At 42.9% G+C, this 19610-nt stretch overlaps 1 protein-coding gene across 9 annotated transcripts; it reads left to right on the forward strand.

The window, feature by feature from the left end:
• The first annotated feature begins 3163 nt into the window (after nt 1–3163).
• Nucleotides 3164–19226, forward strand: ZNF23 (zinc finger protein 23). Of its 9 annotated transcripts, none has more exons than XM_036012162.1 (6): nt 3164–3355; nt 3749–3868; nt 9292–9356; nt 11620–11746; nt 12370–12483; nt 16967–19226. In XM_036012162.1, exons 3-6 carry the CDS (start codon nt 9324–9326, stop codon nt 18772–18774), a joined length of 2082 nt encoding a protein of 693 aa, XP_035868055.1. In that variant the 5' UTR covers nt 3164–3355; nt 3749–3868; nt 9292–9323; the 3' UTR covers nt 18775–19226. The 9 variants fall into 9 exon arrangements, with proteins under 9 accessions (XP_035868055.1, XP_028357590.1, XP_035868056.1 ...); XM_028501789.2 differs by having other exon boundaries at nt 3325–3355; nt 11570–11746; XM_028501788.2 differs by lacking the exon at nt 3749–3868 and adding an exon at nt 8635–8724 and having other exon boundaries at nt 3339–3355.
• The last annotated feature ends 384 nt before the right edge of the window (nt 19227–19610 follow it).

Genomic DNA, 19610 nt, shown 5'->3' on the forward strand with positions numbered 1-19610 from the left:
GTTCCGGGGAGGCCTGCATGGCAGCCTTACAAACTCAGAGGCCTAAAGTGACCACATGGGATGGTCTGAAATTGAAGCTTCCTAACTAAAAGTGAGTCGTGTTGGGTAGTCATGTCCCAGGCCAGTAGTTTTTCCCAACAAAAGTCAGTCTTTACCCTAACTGAGCCTGTGGTCTTTTTGCATCTAAGATAACATACCTTCAGAATGTCAGATTTCCTTTTTCTGGACCCCTCAAAGCACAGGCATCTCACCATGCAGAGACCACTAATCCCCTCAGTGTTATTGTTATGTTATTGTCAGCTATTAACTATCCTGTACCCACCTTCGTAAAAGTGTTTTTCATTTACTTTTTATCCAATGCCACAGGTCCCCCCCCCCTTTGCTTTTTCCAACCTCCCTAACCTATCACCAGTGGATTTCTTGTAACCCCCTTACACATTCTCTTTTGATTGTAATGTATAAAATAAGGTGCTAAACTTCCATTCTCCAGAGCATTTCTCAATCTGTTGAGATTTTGTTTCCTGGCAATTGTCAGTTTGGCTCAAATAAACTCATAAAAATTCTTTACAGGTTTGAATGTTTCTTACATTGATAACTTCATGGAATGGTCTGAACCCATGGTATGGATCTAAAAAAGAAAATATTTAAATACCACTTACCTAGTGGGCATTTAGTAAATGATTGCTGCTATTATTGACAAACTCGTTGGTTTAAAGGAGACCCCTTGACTGGGCCAGGCTCACTCGTGGTTCTTTTTGCTTCTTCCCTCAGTCCCTGCCCTTCACCGAGAGGGAGCCCAGGGGATGGCAGCCATGCCTCGAAAAGCCTGGCACCAGGTGAGATGAGAGTCCCTCAGGCCAGCTTTCCAGAGATCTGATTTGAAGGCAATGGGCACTGAGAGGGATGATTCTGGCAGAAGTCTTAGAGCCAAGCAGCAGGAAGACCCTGGAGTGGGAGCTGGATTATGTCAATAACAAATATTTGTTACATGCCTTCTTTGTGCCAGGCCTTGTGCTTTAGCTGAGGATAATGGAGTTGAACAAGATACAATAGATATATTGTAGGGTGTGATATATTAATAGATATATCAATATAGTCCCTGCTCCCTGCAGTGACCAGAGAAGACATAGTTAAATAAATTGTCACCATTAAATAAGCACAAATGGCCCTGGCTGGTGTGGCTCAGTGGATTGAGCACCAGACTGTGAACCAAAGGGTTGCCGGTTCGATTCCCAGTCAGGGCACATGCCTGGGTTGCGGGCTGGGTCTCCAGTTGGGGGCATGAGAGGCAACCACACATTGATATCCCTCCCTCTCTTTCTCCTTCCCTTCCCCTCTCTAAAAATAAATAAATAAATAAAATCTTTTAAAAAAATAAGCACAAATGTGTAAGCACTGAGAAATAGAGTGCTGTGATGCCTCATAACTGGTGGACCTCCCTTACACTGGGGTGGTCAGGGAAGCTTGCTTTCTAAGGGAAGTAGGATTTGAGCTGAGACCACGTAACAATCAAGACAGAAGGTAGGAATGGAAGGGAAGGGCATTGCAGGCTTAGAAAACGGTCTGCAAGAGGGGCAGCATTGAGAGAGGGGGAGAACGGGGATGCTGAGAGGCTGGGAAGGTGATCGTGGGCCCCTCCCACAGCCTTCCAGTGCAGGGAGGGATCAGAGCTGGCATGAGAAAGGCCAGCACTGTCAGGGTTGGGGAGGACCCTAACGGTGGTCCAATCCAGTGGCTTGTAGTGCCATTCACCATCCCCAAGGGCTCTTTTTAGGATTTTGTGGGAGTATCTTTTTATTGCAGTGTTTGGTGGTGGTGGATGGAAACCAGGAGTGCCAGCAATCCTGCGATGTCCAGGATGGTCCCTCCTATTGAACAGCTGCCACAGACATTCCCGTCTTCTGGGACATTCTTGTGGGTATAAACTGCTCATAAAGTCCCTGAATGTGGAACCTGTTTTTCAGATAAACAGTGTGCTTCTTTTGCACAGTGTGCAAAACATGCTGATTCTCCAGGAATATGATCAAGACAAGATTGTACTGTGTTTCATTTAAACTTTAACAAAAAAGTGTTCACCATTTTGGACCCCACCTTGTGATTTTTGAAACACCAACATGAGACGCAGCATTGCAGCTGCAGCATTCAGGCACATTCCAAGTGAAAAGGAATGTATCTGACCACCTCCTCCATCTCCTACCCCAGTAGTCATGACCAAATATTTACACATTGAAATATGGGCTTTTTTCCATTTATTAATCTAGACTTTATTGAGGACCTATCATGCTGAAGTGCCAGGGATGCAGTGTGACCAAAAGAGACATTGTATTCACCCTAAAAAACCTTATAATATCACAAGGGTGACATTTCTGTATCTCCAAGGACAGATGATCTCTACCCACATTGAACTTCTTCACCAGCCTGACTGTCCTTCACTAGCATGCAAGCACCACAGTGATAAACAAGGATCTTGCTGGCATTGTTTTATGCTGTTTCTCCAGCTCCTATTGCTGGAGGTGAATGTGGGTGAGGAGGCTGTCTCCAGAGTCTGGAGAGATGGAGAGGTTTAGAATCCTCTCTCTGAACCTCACGGAGACAGGGTTAGGGGGTTAGTCCAGCTCCAGCTTCCTCTGCCCACTGCTCTGCTAGTAGCAAGTCTCAGGCCAGAGAAGAAGAAGAAATAAAGAATGTCCCCCTACTGGCCACCACAATGTTAGGGTGGTCAGTGATGTGGGCTGTAAAAGAATTCACAAAGAGAAGAAAGAGTAGAGAGTAAAGCTTTTATCCACTTTCCAAGAAAGGAGAGGGGCGTGGTACAGAGAGATACACCACACATACGTGTTATAAATTACAAATTATTTCCCATTTATTTCTTTTATTACAGTTAAGGCATTAGTTTTTAAAATGTAGGTTTATATTATCTATACTCTTCTAAGTATTATGTATTTTGACGACAGGAGAATAAAATGGTCACTAGGAAATATGTTACAAAAAGAGTGGCTTTGGGTTTGATACCATGTAAACCACCGATCCAGTCCTTGGACTCCCAAATCTGGTTGCACCCGCAGCTTTACTAAGGTACAGATTCCCCGCACCACCCCAAGTGTTGAATGCAGCGCGGGTTGACTCCAGCTCTGGTTTCTGAATCTTGCCTTCCCTAGCCCACCCTCAAGATCGAAGGTAACCTGAACAAGATCCACGGCAAAGAGCTAAGAACGCAAGGACTCGCGGCACCGGGGTTTGCGCGCAGGGGGCGGGGCCGGAGCACCACCGAGAGAGAGCGACGCTGCTCCTAGAGAGGCTCCAACGCTGCCCAAGAAGCACTTCCGGCTGCGCCGCGGAGCCGCTCGCTGCGAGGGTGAGTTTGGGGCTACGGAAGGTGGGGCGGTACCCTACCCCGGAGGTTCTGGGTCAGTAAGGGATACCCTTCCACTCAGTTTGGAGCTGCGTCTCCTGCTCCTGTAGGAGAGAGCAGGGCGGCGGCCCCTCCTCGACTCCCGCCTTGAACTCGGCGGCTGAAAACGTTCTGTGTCTTGGGAAGAGAAGCCTGTGCTACTGTCCTATCCACGAAGCCCCGAATACTTAGCTTGGGAAAGATGCTGTGGCTTTGGGGAAGATGTGCTGTAGCAGCCAGAGGGTGGAATATTTGCTGGAGGGAAACGGCCTGAGGTGATAGAGTCTTTTAACATGTGGAGGTCGTGCAGGGGCTTTTACCAGGTTGAGATTGTATGCTCTCTGGTTCCTGACACAGGGACATGAATCAAGGCCCAGTGGAAGAGCTGAAAAGGCAGGGCATCTCCCATCCACCTGAGAGCAGAAGAAACGGGCTTGTGGAAGGCGTTGTCATCTGGCGCGGTGTCAGTTCCGAAAGGTGACTGGGCCCTACTCCCGAGCTGTGGGATGACAATGACCTGGGAATGCTTGCACCATGTAATTACTGATTGCTGAGCCCTAGAATACACATACAGTCATCCCAGAATTGCTAATTCATATCCTCATAACTGGCAGATTTACTAGTGTCGACCAATAAAGACCCGAGGCTATAAAACAAAAGTTTATTTGGGGTCTTAAAGGACTCAAATCCAAGAGATGAGGATTCAGGTAACTATCCAAACTAAGTTCTGGAGAGAACGAAGAAAGGCAGGGTTTATAAAGACGACAACCACAAAATGTAGTTCTTTCATGCAATTGAAGGATTGCTGGCTAGGTTAACAGGGTTTGGCTAATTCTAATATGGAAGTGAGGGAGGTGAAAACTACCAAGGAAGGAAGTAAAAGTCCGTATGTGTCCACATAGATTCCTAAGACGTTTATGGTTCCAGCATTTTATGGCTCTGCCTTGAGCTGAGTTTAGCAACAGGTCTTGGTTTTGGGTTTTGGTTTAGCAACATGGTTGGCTACGTAAGAGCAGCTCTGAAAACAGGCACAAAATGTGCATAGGCTCCACTTCCTTAAGAGCCTCTGGGCTCTATTTTAAGTGACTCTCTTAGCAATGTTTATTACGTTTTATTTATTTATTTATTTTTTGCATGATCACTAACTAGAGGACAGCATTTGAGTACAGGTCTTTATAGCCTCACAGTATTTAGTTAAAATACTGTTTTCCTAAGTTACTTAGTTCTTTTATTTCCTAACACTTCAGTGTGGTTATGTGATCCAGTTGTAGGACAGTTAGGCTCATTTGCTGTTTGTGTGTCTTTTTTGGGTCGTTACCCCCGTCTCATTCCTAGTTGGTTGATTTTATATATGTATGTATGTATATTTATTTGTTTGGGTATGTGAAACATTACTATGTTTGTGAAAGTCAGATACATTCAGAGAAGTGTTACCCCACCCCACCCCCTTCTCCCCAGTTTCCTTCCATCCTGCCCCCATTCCAGGGCTCCTTTCTCCCACATCCCACCCACACTTGGCACAACCAGTCTCCTTAGGTTTTGGTTTATTCTTCCCTTTCTTTTTGTATAAATGACCAGAGCACATTTTCTTATACTTCCTTTTTGTTGTCATTAAACAAAAGAGAGCACATTACCTTTTGCACTTTATTTTTTAAAAAAATTTAACAATATACTCTGGAAATTACTCTACATCATAGAGGTGACTGTATTTTTTAAAAATGCCACTCCCATATACACAAGACTAGATCTAGTATGTCTGTTAAGCAGCATCATAGTAGAATTGAGCACCAGGAACACACCACCCCATTAAGAAGAACATGACTGGTACTACTGCATTTGTCTGTGCTCCTCCCCAGCCCGGCTCCCGGCTTACCACCCCTGGAGGTAACAGCTGTCTTGAATTTTGTGCTAATAGAGCCTTACCTGTTTTTACAAATAATTTTATCACATATACGTGTATACGTAAATAATGTGTTTAGTTTGCTTTTGAGCTTTATGAAAATGACATAGTGCTTGTCATCATATGGACTTGTGTAACTCAGTATTGTGTTCCTAAATTCGTCCATGTTCTGTGTAACTGAGTCATTCATTTTTGCTGCTTGATAATGTTCCATTGCTAAAAACTATATGACAACTTGTTTATGTATTCTCAGTGGACATATGAGTGTGAGTTGCTTCCAGTTTTTAGCGATTAAAATACTGCTGATGATGAATAATTCTGTATGTATCTCCTGCATACAGAGTTTCTCTAGGGTATAAGTTTTTAAATTTAGGCATGAATGTTTAATTTTTTTAAAGATTTTATTTATTTACTTTTAGAGAAAGGAAGGGAGGGAGAGAAACATCATTGTGTGGTTGCTTCGTGTGTACGTGTGCGCGCCCTGCTGGGGACCTGGCCCACAACCCAGACATGTGCCCTGACTGGGAATTGAACTAGCATCCCTTTGGTTTGCAGGCCAGTGCTCAATCCACTGAGCCACACCAGGCAGGGCCGAATGTTGAATTTTATCAAACACCTTTTGGCATCTATTAGATGAAGAGTATGTTTATCTTGCTTTGATTTATTAATGTGGAAAAGTACACCAATTTGTATCTTAATATTGACCAGAGGCACATTTTCTTATACTTCTTTTTTATTGTCATTACACAAAAAATTGCTTGCGTTCTCATGAGATGATCCCTCTTATGCATGGTACATCATTTTAATGGGTTACTGGAGTCTATTTCTTATTATTTAGGATTATTTGCATCAATATTCATAAATGAGGCTTGTCTGTGGTTTAATATCTGTATTGTGCTGGTGTTACCCAACTCAAGAGGTTTGTGGGTAGGGTGTTCTATTCAGGAATGAGATGTGGTGGTTATTAGGTAGTTTCATCTACTTGCAGCAAGTAAACGAGACAGATTCACATCCAAAGCTGTTTCCCTGGAAGAGAGGCCTAGCCATTGCTTATGTACACTGTTTGGTCAATTACATGTTGATTTCTTCTTTTGCAGTAGGCTAAATTTGTCTGGATTTGGTTAACTGTATGTTGATTCACTCGTTCTTCCCTTCTTCCTCCCTCCCTCCCTTCCTTTCTTCCTTCCTACAGTTGACTAAACTCTTGGGTTGGGTGGTCAAGCGCATCCTGGGTGGACAAGCTCAAGTGGCTACAGCTGCATCTGCAAAATGCTGTGCTACATTTTAACATTTGACAAGAATAGCATCTAATAAGAACTGCCCAGACCTTGATACCCTTGTCCTATCTAACACTGGCATGATCAAAAGACTGGAAAACCCATTTGGCTCCTCTCTGCTACAGTTTACATAGTGTTGGAATTACTCATTTCTTCAAGATTTGAAAAGATTTGCCCATGATACATATGGGCTTAGTGTTTTGCGAGAGTTCACTCTTTACTGGCTATCTCAGTTTAAGTAAAAGTAATCACAGAGTACAGAGAAAAATCTATGTAATAAAATCTGTAGAGTTGGTTCATTAGATTCATATAGAATTACATGTTCTTCCAACATAGAATAAGTTTTCTTTTTAAGCATCTACAGACTTTTTAGGTGGCCACTTCAGCTATTAAAAAAAAACAAACCCTCAAACATCTTTAAAGCAGGAGTAAATATATTAGGCTATTTAAACCCATGCAGTAAAGCCAGAAATTATGAATAGAGAAGAAATTTACAACATACTATCCTAAACAATTCTTTGGTCAGAGAAAGACACAATTGCTGACTAGCTATAAAATATTAATTAAAACATAAAACCTCTGGAATGTGGTTAATTTTAGTGTATTCAGAGGAAAATATATGGCCTTATATGTTTTAATTGCCAAGTAGAAAAGTATGAAAATAAATAAATCATGCAACCTCAAGAAGTTAGAAAAGAAGGCTTTTGTAATCTAGTTTACTCCAAAAGCAGAACACATGACAAAGATTTGTGTGCAGGTAATTTATTTGGAAATGTAGTCCTGGGCAGAGTGAAAGACAAGGGGAGTGACAGAGGAGGACGGAGAGCCACACAAGGGTGCTCTGTCAGTTTGGCCCTTCTGCATCTGACTGGTGCTCTGTCTTGCAGATTTGGAATCTCACATGGGGGGCTATTGGGGAAAACATTTATCCGTTGGTCTCTGTCCCCCATTCAGGGGTGGCACCGTGGACCTGAACTCTCCTGCACATCAGGGATCAGCAAGTGTCCACAAGTTTCTGCAGTGTTTTATGCAGGACCCCAGAGAAGCCCCAGGGCAGGAGCAGGCGTCTGGGGTGCAGATTCGTACAGAGGCATTGGTAGGTTGCACCTGCACAAAGCTAAACTAAGCTTTTGGAGCTGGGCTAAGAGTGAGACAGAAGGAACAGAGTGGTGCATAAGCTGTCTCTTACAGAGCTAAAGAAACAAACTGAGAAAACAGAACTTAATGAATTAAAAACAAATACAAAAAAGAGCAGTGTTATATATAAATAAAAAAGCTGGTTCATTGAAAATGAAACGACATTAAAATAGATAAACCACTGCTCAGCCTTACTCTATTAGTCTGTTTGGGATGCCACAACAAACTGCTGTCGACTGTGCGGCTTTGCCAACAGAAACGTATCTTATAGCTCTGGAGGGCCGAGCCCCAGATGAAGATGCTGGCTGATTTGACTCGGTGACAGCTCTCCTTGGGTTTCAGACGGCTGCCTTCTCGCCGTGTGCTCACGTGGAAATGACCTATCAGATTAGGGCCCTACCTTTATGACCTCATTTAACCTCATTACCTCCTTGACAGTCTTATCTCTAAATATAGTCACATCGGGGTTAGAGCTTTAGCATATTAACTTGGGGAGGGCGCACACATTCAATCCATAACACTTACCAAGGAAAATGTCTGAAAGCACATACATTCAAAAGAAGTGAGAAAAGCAAAGTAGCTCTAGATATGAAGGGAACACAAAGAATCATAAACCAGTGTTTTCTGCAACTGCACTCAAGTTGAAATCCTGGAAGACATAGATGAGATTTCAGGAGAGTATAAATTTCAAGACTGATTTTAGAATCAATGAAAATCTTGGAAATGGGAGGGAGGTGGGGAAGACGCAGAGGTGGGTGGGTGGGGATGGGAGTAAAAGGCAGAAAACTGTACTTGAACAACAATTAAAATTTAAAAAAATTTTTTTAAATCTTGAAAATCAGAAACTAACCAGCCCACATGTTTGGAACATTACGAACAAGGGGCTCAGGGTCGTGGGGCCTAGATCCCGTAGTGATCCTCCCTCTCAGGCAGCTGAGGTCTTGGCTTCTGCGCTCTCAGAAGGCTGGAAAGTATGAAGATGCAGCCTGGTACCTCACTTCTGGCCCAGCTTCCTCAAGGTAAGTCTGGGTCATGAGGAGGCTGACCTCACAAGGTCTCCAGAGACATTAGGACTTGAGGACACTGAGCTCTGTAAGGAAACAGGCGGGATGTGGGGAAGCAGCTGTTCCTTCGCAGGTGCCGCCTCCCCGGACCTGACTTTGAGGCCTCTGCTGGGGCTGCAGCCCCTCCAGCCTGCCTTCTCTTGCCGTGTAATCGAGGATGACGGTTGTTTTGAAAAAGAGAAATAAGTCAAAGATCTTGGTAATGTTTTGTCTCTTGAGCTGAATCACTGACACACGAGTATTTGTTTTAGCATTCTTTGGGCTCCGCATACATTTTTATGGTATACTTTTGTGTGTATGATATATGTCAGAACTGTAAAATCTTAGGGTTCCTGGTAGTGAGCATCAGGGTCATGGCTGGGAGGAGTCCTGGGAACTGAGTGAGTGAACAGATCACCCCCTTCTTCCTGAGGCCCCTCCTGCTCACACTCGTGTCTGGACACAGGCTGCCTGCATCTCAGATCTTCCGTTCCTGATTGCGGTGGCTTGCCTCACACCTGCCTCTCTCTGTGTTTCTCTTAGCTCCAGCCCTTCTCAGAGGGGGAGACCAAGCTATGGCAGCCGTGCTCCTGACAGCCTGGCCCCAGGTGAGCTGTGGATTCTTCAGGTCTTCCTCTGAGCAGTTTCAAATCAAAGAAATGGAGAAAGCAAGCTGGAGAGGACCTCTATGCTTATGTCTGCCAGACTGGAACTTGTGGAAAGAGTGGTGGTGTGAAGGGATGGAAACAGCAGGAGAGCGTGCGCGAAGGCAGAGGTGTAGTCTTGAACACAGTGAGGTTCTTTGTTCCTCTGGTAGAAGGGCTTGCCCAGCAGAGGGCTCTAGGGAGTAGGAGATGTGGATGCTGACCACGTAGGATGCTCTATGTATGTGTGTGAGCAGAGGAAGTAGCAGAGGACTGGGATTCCCAGGGACTGGGGTGTAGGTGAAGAGGAGCCAGATCAATGTAAAGGATAGCTGTGCTTCTAATTCAGGGGAAGATGAAGGGAGTAGGGTCAAGGGAGGAAAAAAACTGGAAGCCCAGTGGGCCACGAGGTCTCACTGTGTCCTGAGAGGCTTTCAGGGCTTGGGGTGCACTGACTCAAACTTTAGGTATCCGGTAAGAGCTCTGGACCCTCTACCCCAGAAAAATATACACGCGAACCAAATTTCTCATACAATTTCAGGGACTTCATGGACCCCTGAAGCTCATCCATGGAACTCCATGGATGGCAGGTTGGGAATAATCATAGTCACAGTAACTAGTAACATCGTTTGAGGCTTCCTATGCTGCAGGCACCATACTAAGTACTTTGCATGGATCACTCATTCCTGATACCTGCCCTCTGAGATAAGTGCTATGTTGGGCTCATTACACCATGACAGACACAAAGGCAAAGGGAGATAGAGTGACTTGCCCAAGATCACACAGTCCTTGTGTGAATCTTAGTTTTTTTTTTTAAATTGATTTGAAAGAGAGAGAGAGAGAAACATCGATTTGTTGTTCCACTTACTTAATGCATTCATTGCCTGATTCTTGTAGGTGTCCTGACCAGGGATTGAACCCACAACCTTGGCATATCTGAATGATGCTCTAATCAACTGAGCTACCTAGCTAGGGCCCACTGTGTGATTCTTAACAGCCCAGCCTTATGTTGCATATGGAACCAGTGATGTTAACTGTTAGATCTGTGATGGCTGTGTAGGGAATGACTTTCAGGGAGATTCAAATGCAGGGTGATAACTTCAGAAAGGATTCCAGTGGTCCAGGCAATGTGGGCTTCCTCAAGAGAAGCACTTATTAAAGAGGGGGCATGTAATTCAAGTAATCCTGCAGATAGAAGCCTTTAGGACCTAGAGTCAGAGTTAGGAGATGGGGGTGAGGAAGAGGGAGGAGATCAGAGTGACTCCGCAGGGTTCTAGCTGAGGATTCCTGCACAGATAGTGGTGGATGGCACCAGGTGTGTTGTGAATTCATTTACCTGGGTAAAGGGTGGTGGCAGTGGGCAGTGAAGGCATCTGGTTTTGTGCAGACAAGTTGTTTGACCTGTCCACGGTCACACAGTGAGTGACATAGAAAAACCCAGAAGTTGGACTAGATTTGTTGCTGGGTAGAGGTTGGTAGAGTTAAGCAAGACAGATCCTGGCAGAAAGGAGTTGAGGGCAAGTCCCTGCCAGTGTGTCCTCGAGGTTGTTAGAGAAGGCTGAGTGGGGCAGAGAGCAGCCAGAGGAGAACCCGAATTCTTGGGTGAAATTGGAAAGGATGGGGAGAGGATAACAGAAAATGTCGGGTCTTCAGTAAGACCTGTCTGGAAGCAGAATGGGCTTGTGCCTCCACCCCTTGACCCTTGGTCTCCAAGCCAGTCTGGGCAACACTGAGCTTCCTCCGCTGGAGGTTCTGAAGCAGAGGCTGATGATGAGAAAGTTGGTGATGGGAATCAGGCTGCACATGGGGCCGGATGAGATAGAAGATGTGGCCGTTCCTTGCGGGTGGCTCAAGGTTTGCGGGTGAGGGCAAGGTGTGGGGAGCAGCACAAGGCTGACATTAGGCACAAGGAGCAGAATGAAGAAGCCACGATCTCGAGATGAAGTAGGAATGCTCAGTTCAGTCCTGAGCTGTATTCACCAGTGAGGGGATGGTTATGTTACTGTATTTTTTATAAGTATAAAAATGACATGAGGTTTCTTTGCCATGAGAGAAGTCAGATATTCCCTGGTGTACTTTCCAGGTGTTTTTCTCAAATCTTTCGCCTTGTTATTAATTTCATGCTCTTCACAAGCTCCCTCCCCAAGCCCTTATACTGCCCTCTGCCCCTCACTTAGGGCCTGAGCCATGGAATTGGCCCTAGGGCAGCAGGAACCTGTTGTTTCAGAAGTTGGTGACCTTCGAGGATGTGGCTGTGTACTTCACCCCAACGGAGTGGGATGGCCTGTCCCCTGCACAGAGGGCCCTGTACAGGGATGTGATGCTGGAGAATTATGGGAATGTGGCCTCCCTGGGTAAGGCTTCTTCCCCTGGACCCAGATTCTGGCTCTTGGGGTTTCCTGACTTCTTTTTCCCCTACATGTTATAGATGGGGTCTCCAGTAATCCTTTACTGAGTGGGAACCCCAGAGCTTGAGTTCCTAATCCCCTAGACTCAGGGGTTGCTGGGAATAGCAAACCCTGAGCCTTTTTGCAGTCAATGTAGGACTTTGCTGGGACTAGTATGCTTTTTTTTTTTTTTTTATGTGTTGGACACAGTGTGGAAAAAGTAACTTCTTGTTTCACAGTGTTAGGTTCCCCCTCACCCTGCCTGCATCTTAGGTCTTTCCAAGGATGTCAGTGTACTCTGAATATCTCGGGCCAAGCTCAAAAAATGGCATTTCTTTGCACAGATTCTCCCTGTTTGTTCACCATGAAGCATGAAGTCTCTTGGGCCCACAGTCTGGGCCTTTCCCAAGACCCCCCCCCAATATACCTTATAAGAACCCCTCCCCTCCACCACCACCAGTCCTTAGGCATGGACACCCTGGGGCTCTTACCTTCCCTCTCCATTGCAGAGACAGTCTGAGAAGAGGCCGAGGAACTCATCCATGGGAGATAATTCACCCTCCTCCCCTGTCTCCTTGCCCCCAAAACAGGATTTCCAATTCTCAAACCTGCTGTGATCTCACAACTAGAAGGAGGAGGTGAGCTGGGGATCCCATCTCTGCTGGCCGCTGGAGTAGGCTCAGACCCTCCAGGCCTCTGGACAGGTAAGGGAGGCACATGTTGCCCATTATGCTGGAAAGTTTAACTCTTTAGGAAGAAAGAGTTAACATGTAAGCATGAGTTAATATGTTAGCAACATTTAAGCATGCCACATTTAATTGGCCAAGGTATACAGAGTAAAATTTAAATAAATTTCGATGATTTATAGAGATAGGTTCAATTGAGACCTTTTCTGACTATTTTCACAATTTGCTCTTTCTAATTCTAAGAATAGCTCATTTTTCACATGCCTCATTTTAACTCTTTGGAATCCTAATTTTGGAATTCTGCCTTGCTCAGAACAAAATGAATGGATTCAGTAATTTGGGTGGGCATTCTTGACTTTTCTCTAATCATTGTCTATTTAATGCAGAGGATACAGAAACAACAGTCTTTTTACGCAAAATGGCATAATAACCTGCTGGTTAAAAGTACAGTTTTCGGAGCAGACTTTGTGAGGTTCATTCCCAACCATGCTACTTTCTAGTTGTGTAACTGTAAGTAGGTCAGTTATTTAGTTGTCTGAGAATCAAGGTTCTCATCTGTGAACGTGGAATAATAATAAAACTAGGTTATTAGTGCTGGTCTTAACAGGTTGAGGATAAATGAGATAACATGTCGTGTGTGGTTTATAGTGTGTGCTTGATAATATATTCATTTTTATTATTCTTGGTGTTTTGGAGGAGACAGGTTTATATAGTAAGCTGTAGGGAATGAGGCAGAAGGGAGGGAGTGCCCTCAATTCAGTGCTTCTCAAACCATGTGCAAGTGAATTACCTGGGAGTCTTACAAATATGCAGATTGTTATTCAGTGATCTGGTGTAGGGCTAAGATTCTGCATTTGTGTTAAGTTTCCAGGTGATACCAACGCTTTGGATTCCCACACCACACTTGAAGTAGTGAGGTTCTCATTGGCTCAAGCAGAGTAGCTGCCAGATGACCTCCCGTTTCCCGTGTGGCAGCTTTACTTCCTACTTTGGGGGTCCATAAGATTCTCTTACAGCCCTTCAATGAATCATCCTTTTTTATTTATTTATTTATTTTAAAACACATTTACACATTGTCCTTTTATTTATTTTTTTAAGGTTTTATTTATTTTTAGAGAGGGAAGTTGGGGGAGAGAGAGAGAGAGAGAAACATCAATGTGCGGTTGCTGGGGGCCATGACCTGCAACCCAGGCATGTGCCCTGACTGGGAATCAAACCTGTGACACTTTGGTCAGCCCTGGCTGGTGTGGCTCACTGGATTGAGTCCGGCCTGTGAACCAGGGGTTCACAGGTTCAATTCCCAGTTAGGGCACATGCCTGGGTTGTGGGCCAGGTTCCCAGAACAGGGTGCATGAGAGGAAACCACACATTGATGTTTCTCTCCCTCTCTTTCTCCTTCCCGCCCCCTCTCTAAAAATAAATAAATATGTAAAAAATAAAAAAGATGTTTTGAGGGATTTTTGTTCCTGTCATTCTGCCAGATGATCTCTGACCAACAAAGACATATTTTGGACATGGAGAATTTGAAGTGGTTGGCATACAGAGGGAGAAAAAAGATGATATTGTGGAGATCCTTAATCAAGGGAATCTGGATTTCATTTTGTAGGCAGCAGATAGTCCTGAAGTTTTTGAACAACCCATCATGATCTTAGCTGAAGATAGAAACACGGTATAGTTAGTGTGTGTAGGTTTAGTGGGGCGATGACTCAGATGGGTTTTGGGCAGGCAGAATGGGAGGGTGCCGGGTACAGGGCCCATGTCAGCAAAGTTGACTTTCTTTAATAAAAACAAACACTTTTTCAGAAGCCCCATCTAGTGATTTCTGTTTAAATCTTATTTGTTAGAATGAGGAAATGGCCATCTACACTGCAAGAGAGGGTGGAAAACACAGTTTTTAGCTGTAATTTTTATTGCTACCTCATAAAAAAATAGGGGATGTGCTAGTAAGGAAGAAAGGGAGAGCAGATATTTAATCAACCAGTAGTCAGTAACATGTGCCACACAACAGGATTTGGTAAATAGGCCACCGGTATAGAAAATTGGCAAAGGATGTAAGTGGTTCATCCACATAAGAAGCACATATTTTAATCAATGTGAAAAAATGTTGACCTTCAGCAGAAATCAATGAAATACAAATTAAAATGAGATGTTTCATCTATATATTGAAAACAACTAAATTATAAGTCATGGTGAGAGCACAGCAAAACAGAAATAGACTTCTGGAGGAGAATGAGAGTTGGTAGTTTTTTTAGAGAGTACTTTAGCAATACATACCAAGAGCCCTTCAAAAATTTGTACTTGATAAACTGGATAGTCCCTTTTAGGGCTATATCCTAATAAATTAATCAAGATATGGATAAAGATGCATGTGCATGAAATTTCATTATAATTTTATGTAATTAAATAATGGGAATAACCTGAATTTTCACATAGACTGGTTAAATTAGGGTACCTCTCAAAAGATACAAACTTCTAGTTACGAGTATTAGAGATGCAATGTACAACATGATAACTACCTACCATTGCTATATGATATATAATAAAGTTGTCAAGAGAGTCAATCCTGGGAGACTAAGTCCTTGTGAGGGAGTTCTCATCACAAGGAGAACATTTTTTCCCTCTTTTTAAAAAAAGATTATTTATTTATTTATTTTTAGAGAGGGGGGAAGGGAGGGAGAGAAACAGAATGTGCAAGAGATACATTGATCAGTTGCCTCTTGCATGCACCCAGCTGAGGATCTGAGCCGCAACCCAGGCATGTGCCCTGACCAGGGAATCAAACTGGTGACCCTTCAGCTTGCACTCATTCCACCGAGCCACACCAGCCAGGGCTCCTTTATTTTTTTATTTTATTTGTATGTGAAGATGGATGTTAGCTGAACCCATTGTGGTAATCATTTCACTATATATGTAAATCAAACCACCATGCAGTGTGCCTTAAACTTATACAGTGATGTATGTCAATTATTTCTCAATAAAACTGGGGAAAAATAAGGTACCTGTGCAAGAAGGAGTACTATTTAGCAATTAAAAAATATTTTTACAGAATATTTAAAAACATTGGAAAACTATCATTATTAATATGACAGAAGAAAAACTTCATTTTTGAAAAAGAATGTTTTGGGAAAAATGATTGGAAGGAAAAACATTGGGGAAGAGATACCTCAGAAGGTCAGCAGTAGTTATTGTTAGGTGGTTGTATTTCAGGTCATTTGAATTTTCTTTTTTGTAAATTTATGATGATACAGATGGATATTATTTTTATAATTGGGGAAATCAATAGTATTTCAAAAATATTTGTTAGGGAGATTCAGGTCATTTGGGTCTACTGAGGGTGATTTTAATAACATACTGGGGCAGGGGGCATATTAGATGTGGTTGAGGAGAGATGAGAGATAAAAAATAAGAGACAGCATTTTGGGCCCACTTTTGAGAAATTTGGGAACAAATGCAGAGATCAAATGTAGCTCTGTTGGGACTATAGGGATTATAGAAAGATGAATGAGTTTATAGAAAGAATTGTATGGAATGACCAATTTTAGGATTGAGTAAAGAAGTAAAAAGATAGGCAAGGAGCATGCAGCAGTGTTCTGGGGGGGGTGGGAAAGAATGGGGTTAAAGGGATCAATAGTGGACCTAAACAGAGCCTTTCTGAAGCAGAGAAAAAAGAAGTTGAAGGAGGAACTTTGGAAAGCCTAGAGTTTTAAGTTCTAAGGAAAGAAACAAACTTCTTTCCTTTTTGCTTCTTGGTATCGCTAACACTTGCCATCCCTAGTATTGCCACATGTTGGATCCTGTGCCTTTTCCTTCTTAAGTTATTTCCATTTTTATTGACAAAGGGCTCAATGACATAGGGGGAACTGAGGAGAAACTGCAGAGTGTAGTGAAGTATGGTGTGATGGAAAGAATGCTCATTTGGTGGATAAGACCTAGAATGTTGTTCCACTCCCGTCTCTTTCAACCGTCATGTTATTGGTCATTGATTTAGAGACAGGTGATCTTTTAAAATCATTACTTTCAAATTTATAATATTGGCACATGCCCAGAATAGCACAAAGTATATAAAATGTGTGTGTTGGGGGTGGAGGTGGGGGGACCTACCAAGCTTTCAGTGTCAGTTTGCTCAGTTTCTTGTGTCTTCTTTCAGAAGTTTTCTAGGCACATACAAATATCTATATCTATATCTATATCTATACATATCTATGTCTATGTCAGTCCTTTTAATTTTCCTTTACACAAATGGAATCTACTCTACATACCATTTCTCAACTTGTTTTCCCATTTAACAGTATACTTTGGGCATCTTTTCCTGTCAGCATATATGTGTTTATTTCATTTTCTTGCCAGCTACATATTATTCTACCTTATGGATGAACCTTAGATTCTTTGACCTAAATTTTAAAGACCCCTTTGAGTATTGTGATCCTTTATTCTTTCTAGTACAGTTCTTTTTTTCTAACATGGTTCTTATATGACATTTTGTTTTCTGTTTCTTTTATAGTAGATATTGATATCCAGACTGACAATGATATAACAAAGGAACTATACAAAGAAAAATATAATGCATCATTTGTACTCCAGGAGAACTCTTTCCAGGAAATAGACTTCTCAGAAGCCTATATTGTAGAAAAACAACAGCAGGAAGTCCACCTAGTAGGAAGTATGAAGAAAGAGAACAGCAATATTATTGATGGAACAGTGAAATACAACACAGACCCCATGGAGGAGTGTTTGTTTAATCAGAGTCCAAACTTGAACCAGTGCCCTACCATCCTCTCCACTGGAGAGGAACCCCCTACATGTATGGGATTGAAGAAAGCCTTGAACTTTGACACAAAACTTACTTATCATGAAATAAGTAATTTTAGAGAAAGACCTTTTGAATGTGAAGAATTAGTGGAAAACTTTAAGTATAACTCTCAACTTAATCATCAAGACAGCTTCACTAGGGAGAAGCCCTACCAGTGTAAGGAGTGCAGCAAAGCCTTTAGCATTAAGGCAAAATTAATTTGGCATCAAAGACTTCATAGTGGGGAGAAACCCTTCAAATGTGTGGAGTGTGGGAAAAGCTTCAGTTATAGTTCCCATTACATCACCCATCAGACAGTCCACAGTGGGGAGAAGCCCTATCAGTGTCAGGTGTGTGGGAAAGCCTTCAGTGTTAATGGGAGTCTAAGCAGGCATCAGAGAATCCATACAGGAGAGAAGCCCTACCAGTGCAAGGAGTGTGGAAATGGCTTCAGCTGCAGTTCTGCGTATATCACACATCAGAGAGTTCATACTGGGGAGAAACCTTATGAGTGTAATGATTGTGGGAAAGCTTTCAATGTTAATGCAAAATTAATTCAGCACCAAAGAATCCACACTGGAGAGAAACCTTATGAATGTAATGAGTGTGGGAAAGGCTTCAGGTGCAGTTCCCAGCTTAGGCAGCATCAGAGCATCCACACTGGAGAGAAACCCTGTCAGTGTAAAGAGTGTGGGAAAGCCTTCAGTAATAATGCAAAACTCATTCAGCATCAGAGAACCCACACAGGTGAGAAGCCCTATGAGTGTACTGAATGTGGAAAAGCCTTTAGTATCAAAGGGAAGTTAATCCAGCACCAGAGAATCCACACAGGTGAGAAGCCCTACAAATGCAATGAATGTGGAAAAGCCTTCAGGTGTAGTTCCCAGCTTCGGCAGCATCTGCGAATCCACACTGGAGAGAAGCCCTATGAGTGCAATGAGTGTGGAAAGGCCTTCAGTGTCAATGCTAAACTAATGCAGCATCAGAGGATTCACACTGGGGAGAAACCCTTTGAATGTAATGAGTGTGGGAAATGTTTCACATCTAAAAGAAACCTACTTGATCATCACCGAATCCATACTGGAGAAAAACCTTATCAATGTCAGGAATGTGGGAAAGCCTTCAGTATCAATGCCAAACTAACTAGGCATCAGAGAATACACACTGGGGAGAAGCCTTTCAAATGTATGGAATGTGAGAAAGCATTTAGCTGTAGTTCTGACTATATTGTACATCAGAGGATCCATACTGGAGAGAAACCCTTTCAATGTAAGGAGTGTGGAAAAGCTTTCCATGTTAACGCCCATTTAATTCGGCATCAGAGAAGTCACACTGGAGAGAAACCCTTCAGGTGTGTGGAGTGTGGCAAAGGCTTCAGCTATAGTTCTGACTGCATTATACATCAGACTGTCCACACTTGGAAGAAACCCTTTGTGTGTAATGTGTGTGGCAAAGCCTTCAGGTTTAGCTTCCAGCTTAATCAGCATCAGAGTGTCCATAGTGAAGGAAAATCCCAGTGAGAAGGATGTAGAAAACTCTCAAGATTAATGCCGAACTGAATCAGGTGTTGTCAGATTTACCCTGGTGGAAAACCCAGAGAGATTAATATGGCAGTCTTCACATGAAAACAGACTTTTTTCATTTTATTCCATTTTAAATTAGGAATGATGACCAGTTAAAAACATTCAAAAACAAATATTTTGTTTTACACCAACAACCAATTAGAATACACCCCATTGCCAACACCATCAAGAAAAGTAGACTTTTCTAGGAGTACACTTAATTATAATGGAGGGCCTACATGGATCTCCACTGAGGGCCACAAAAGGAAACTTAATGGGGGAGAGAGAGGGAAACCTTGTTCTTGGATAGAGAGTCACTCTACTTAATTTATTTCCCTTTCATTTTTGACAACAAGCATGCATAACTTTTGTAAAGAGGAAAAACATTAAAGATTTCCTTAAAAGAAGAATGTGAGTAAATTTTTTACTTTCATGGAATAGAGAAAACCTCCCTAAGCATCAGATGAAATCTAGAAACCAAATAAAAGGGAAAATAGTAATAAATAGATACAAAAATGACTAAGATGTTCAGTCTCGATAGCACCCTGAGGAGTGAAAATTGGAACATGCAAACAACCACACACAGGAAGCCCCAGACCTTTCTCCCACAGACACAGGATGCACACATGGACTCTCCTACAGCCCACACACATCAAACATAGACATTCAGAGACAGCCGTAGGCCACCTCCCTGCCCCAGGCATGCTTGCTCCTGTGCTCTAGCTTGAGTGAGCAGTGTTGGCTAGGAGTACTGTCTTGAGTACTTCAAAGGAAATATTCCTGTCAGAAAGCTG

This window comes from Phyllostomus discolor, chromosome 12 (genome assembly GCF_004126475.2).
Source record: "Phyllostomus discolor isolate MPI-MPIP mPhyDis1 chromosome 12, mPhyDis1.pri.v3, whole genome shotgun sequence".
Classification (NCBI taxonomy): Eukaryota; Metazoa; Chordata; class Mammalia; order Chiroptera; family Phyllostomidae; genus Phyllostomus; species Phyllostomus discolor.

Bases quoted from the DNA above. Each gene is read 5' to 3' on its own strand.
- ZNF23 (XM_036012159.1), top strand. From the start codon at position 5,209: ATGACTGGTACTACTGCATTTGTCTGTGCTCCTCCCCAGCCCGGCTCC. The intron at 9,357-11,619 runs GTGAGCTGTGGA...CTGTTGTTTCAG, and splicing joins TCCTGACAGCCTGGCCCCAG to AAGTTGGTGACCTTCGAGGA. The intron at 12,484-16,966 runs GTAAGGGAGGCA...TTTCTTTTATAG, and splicing joins CCCTCCAGGCCTCTGGACAG to TAGATATTGATATCCAGACT.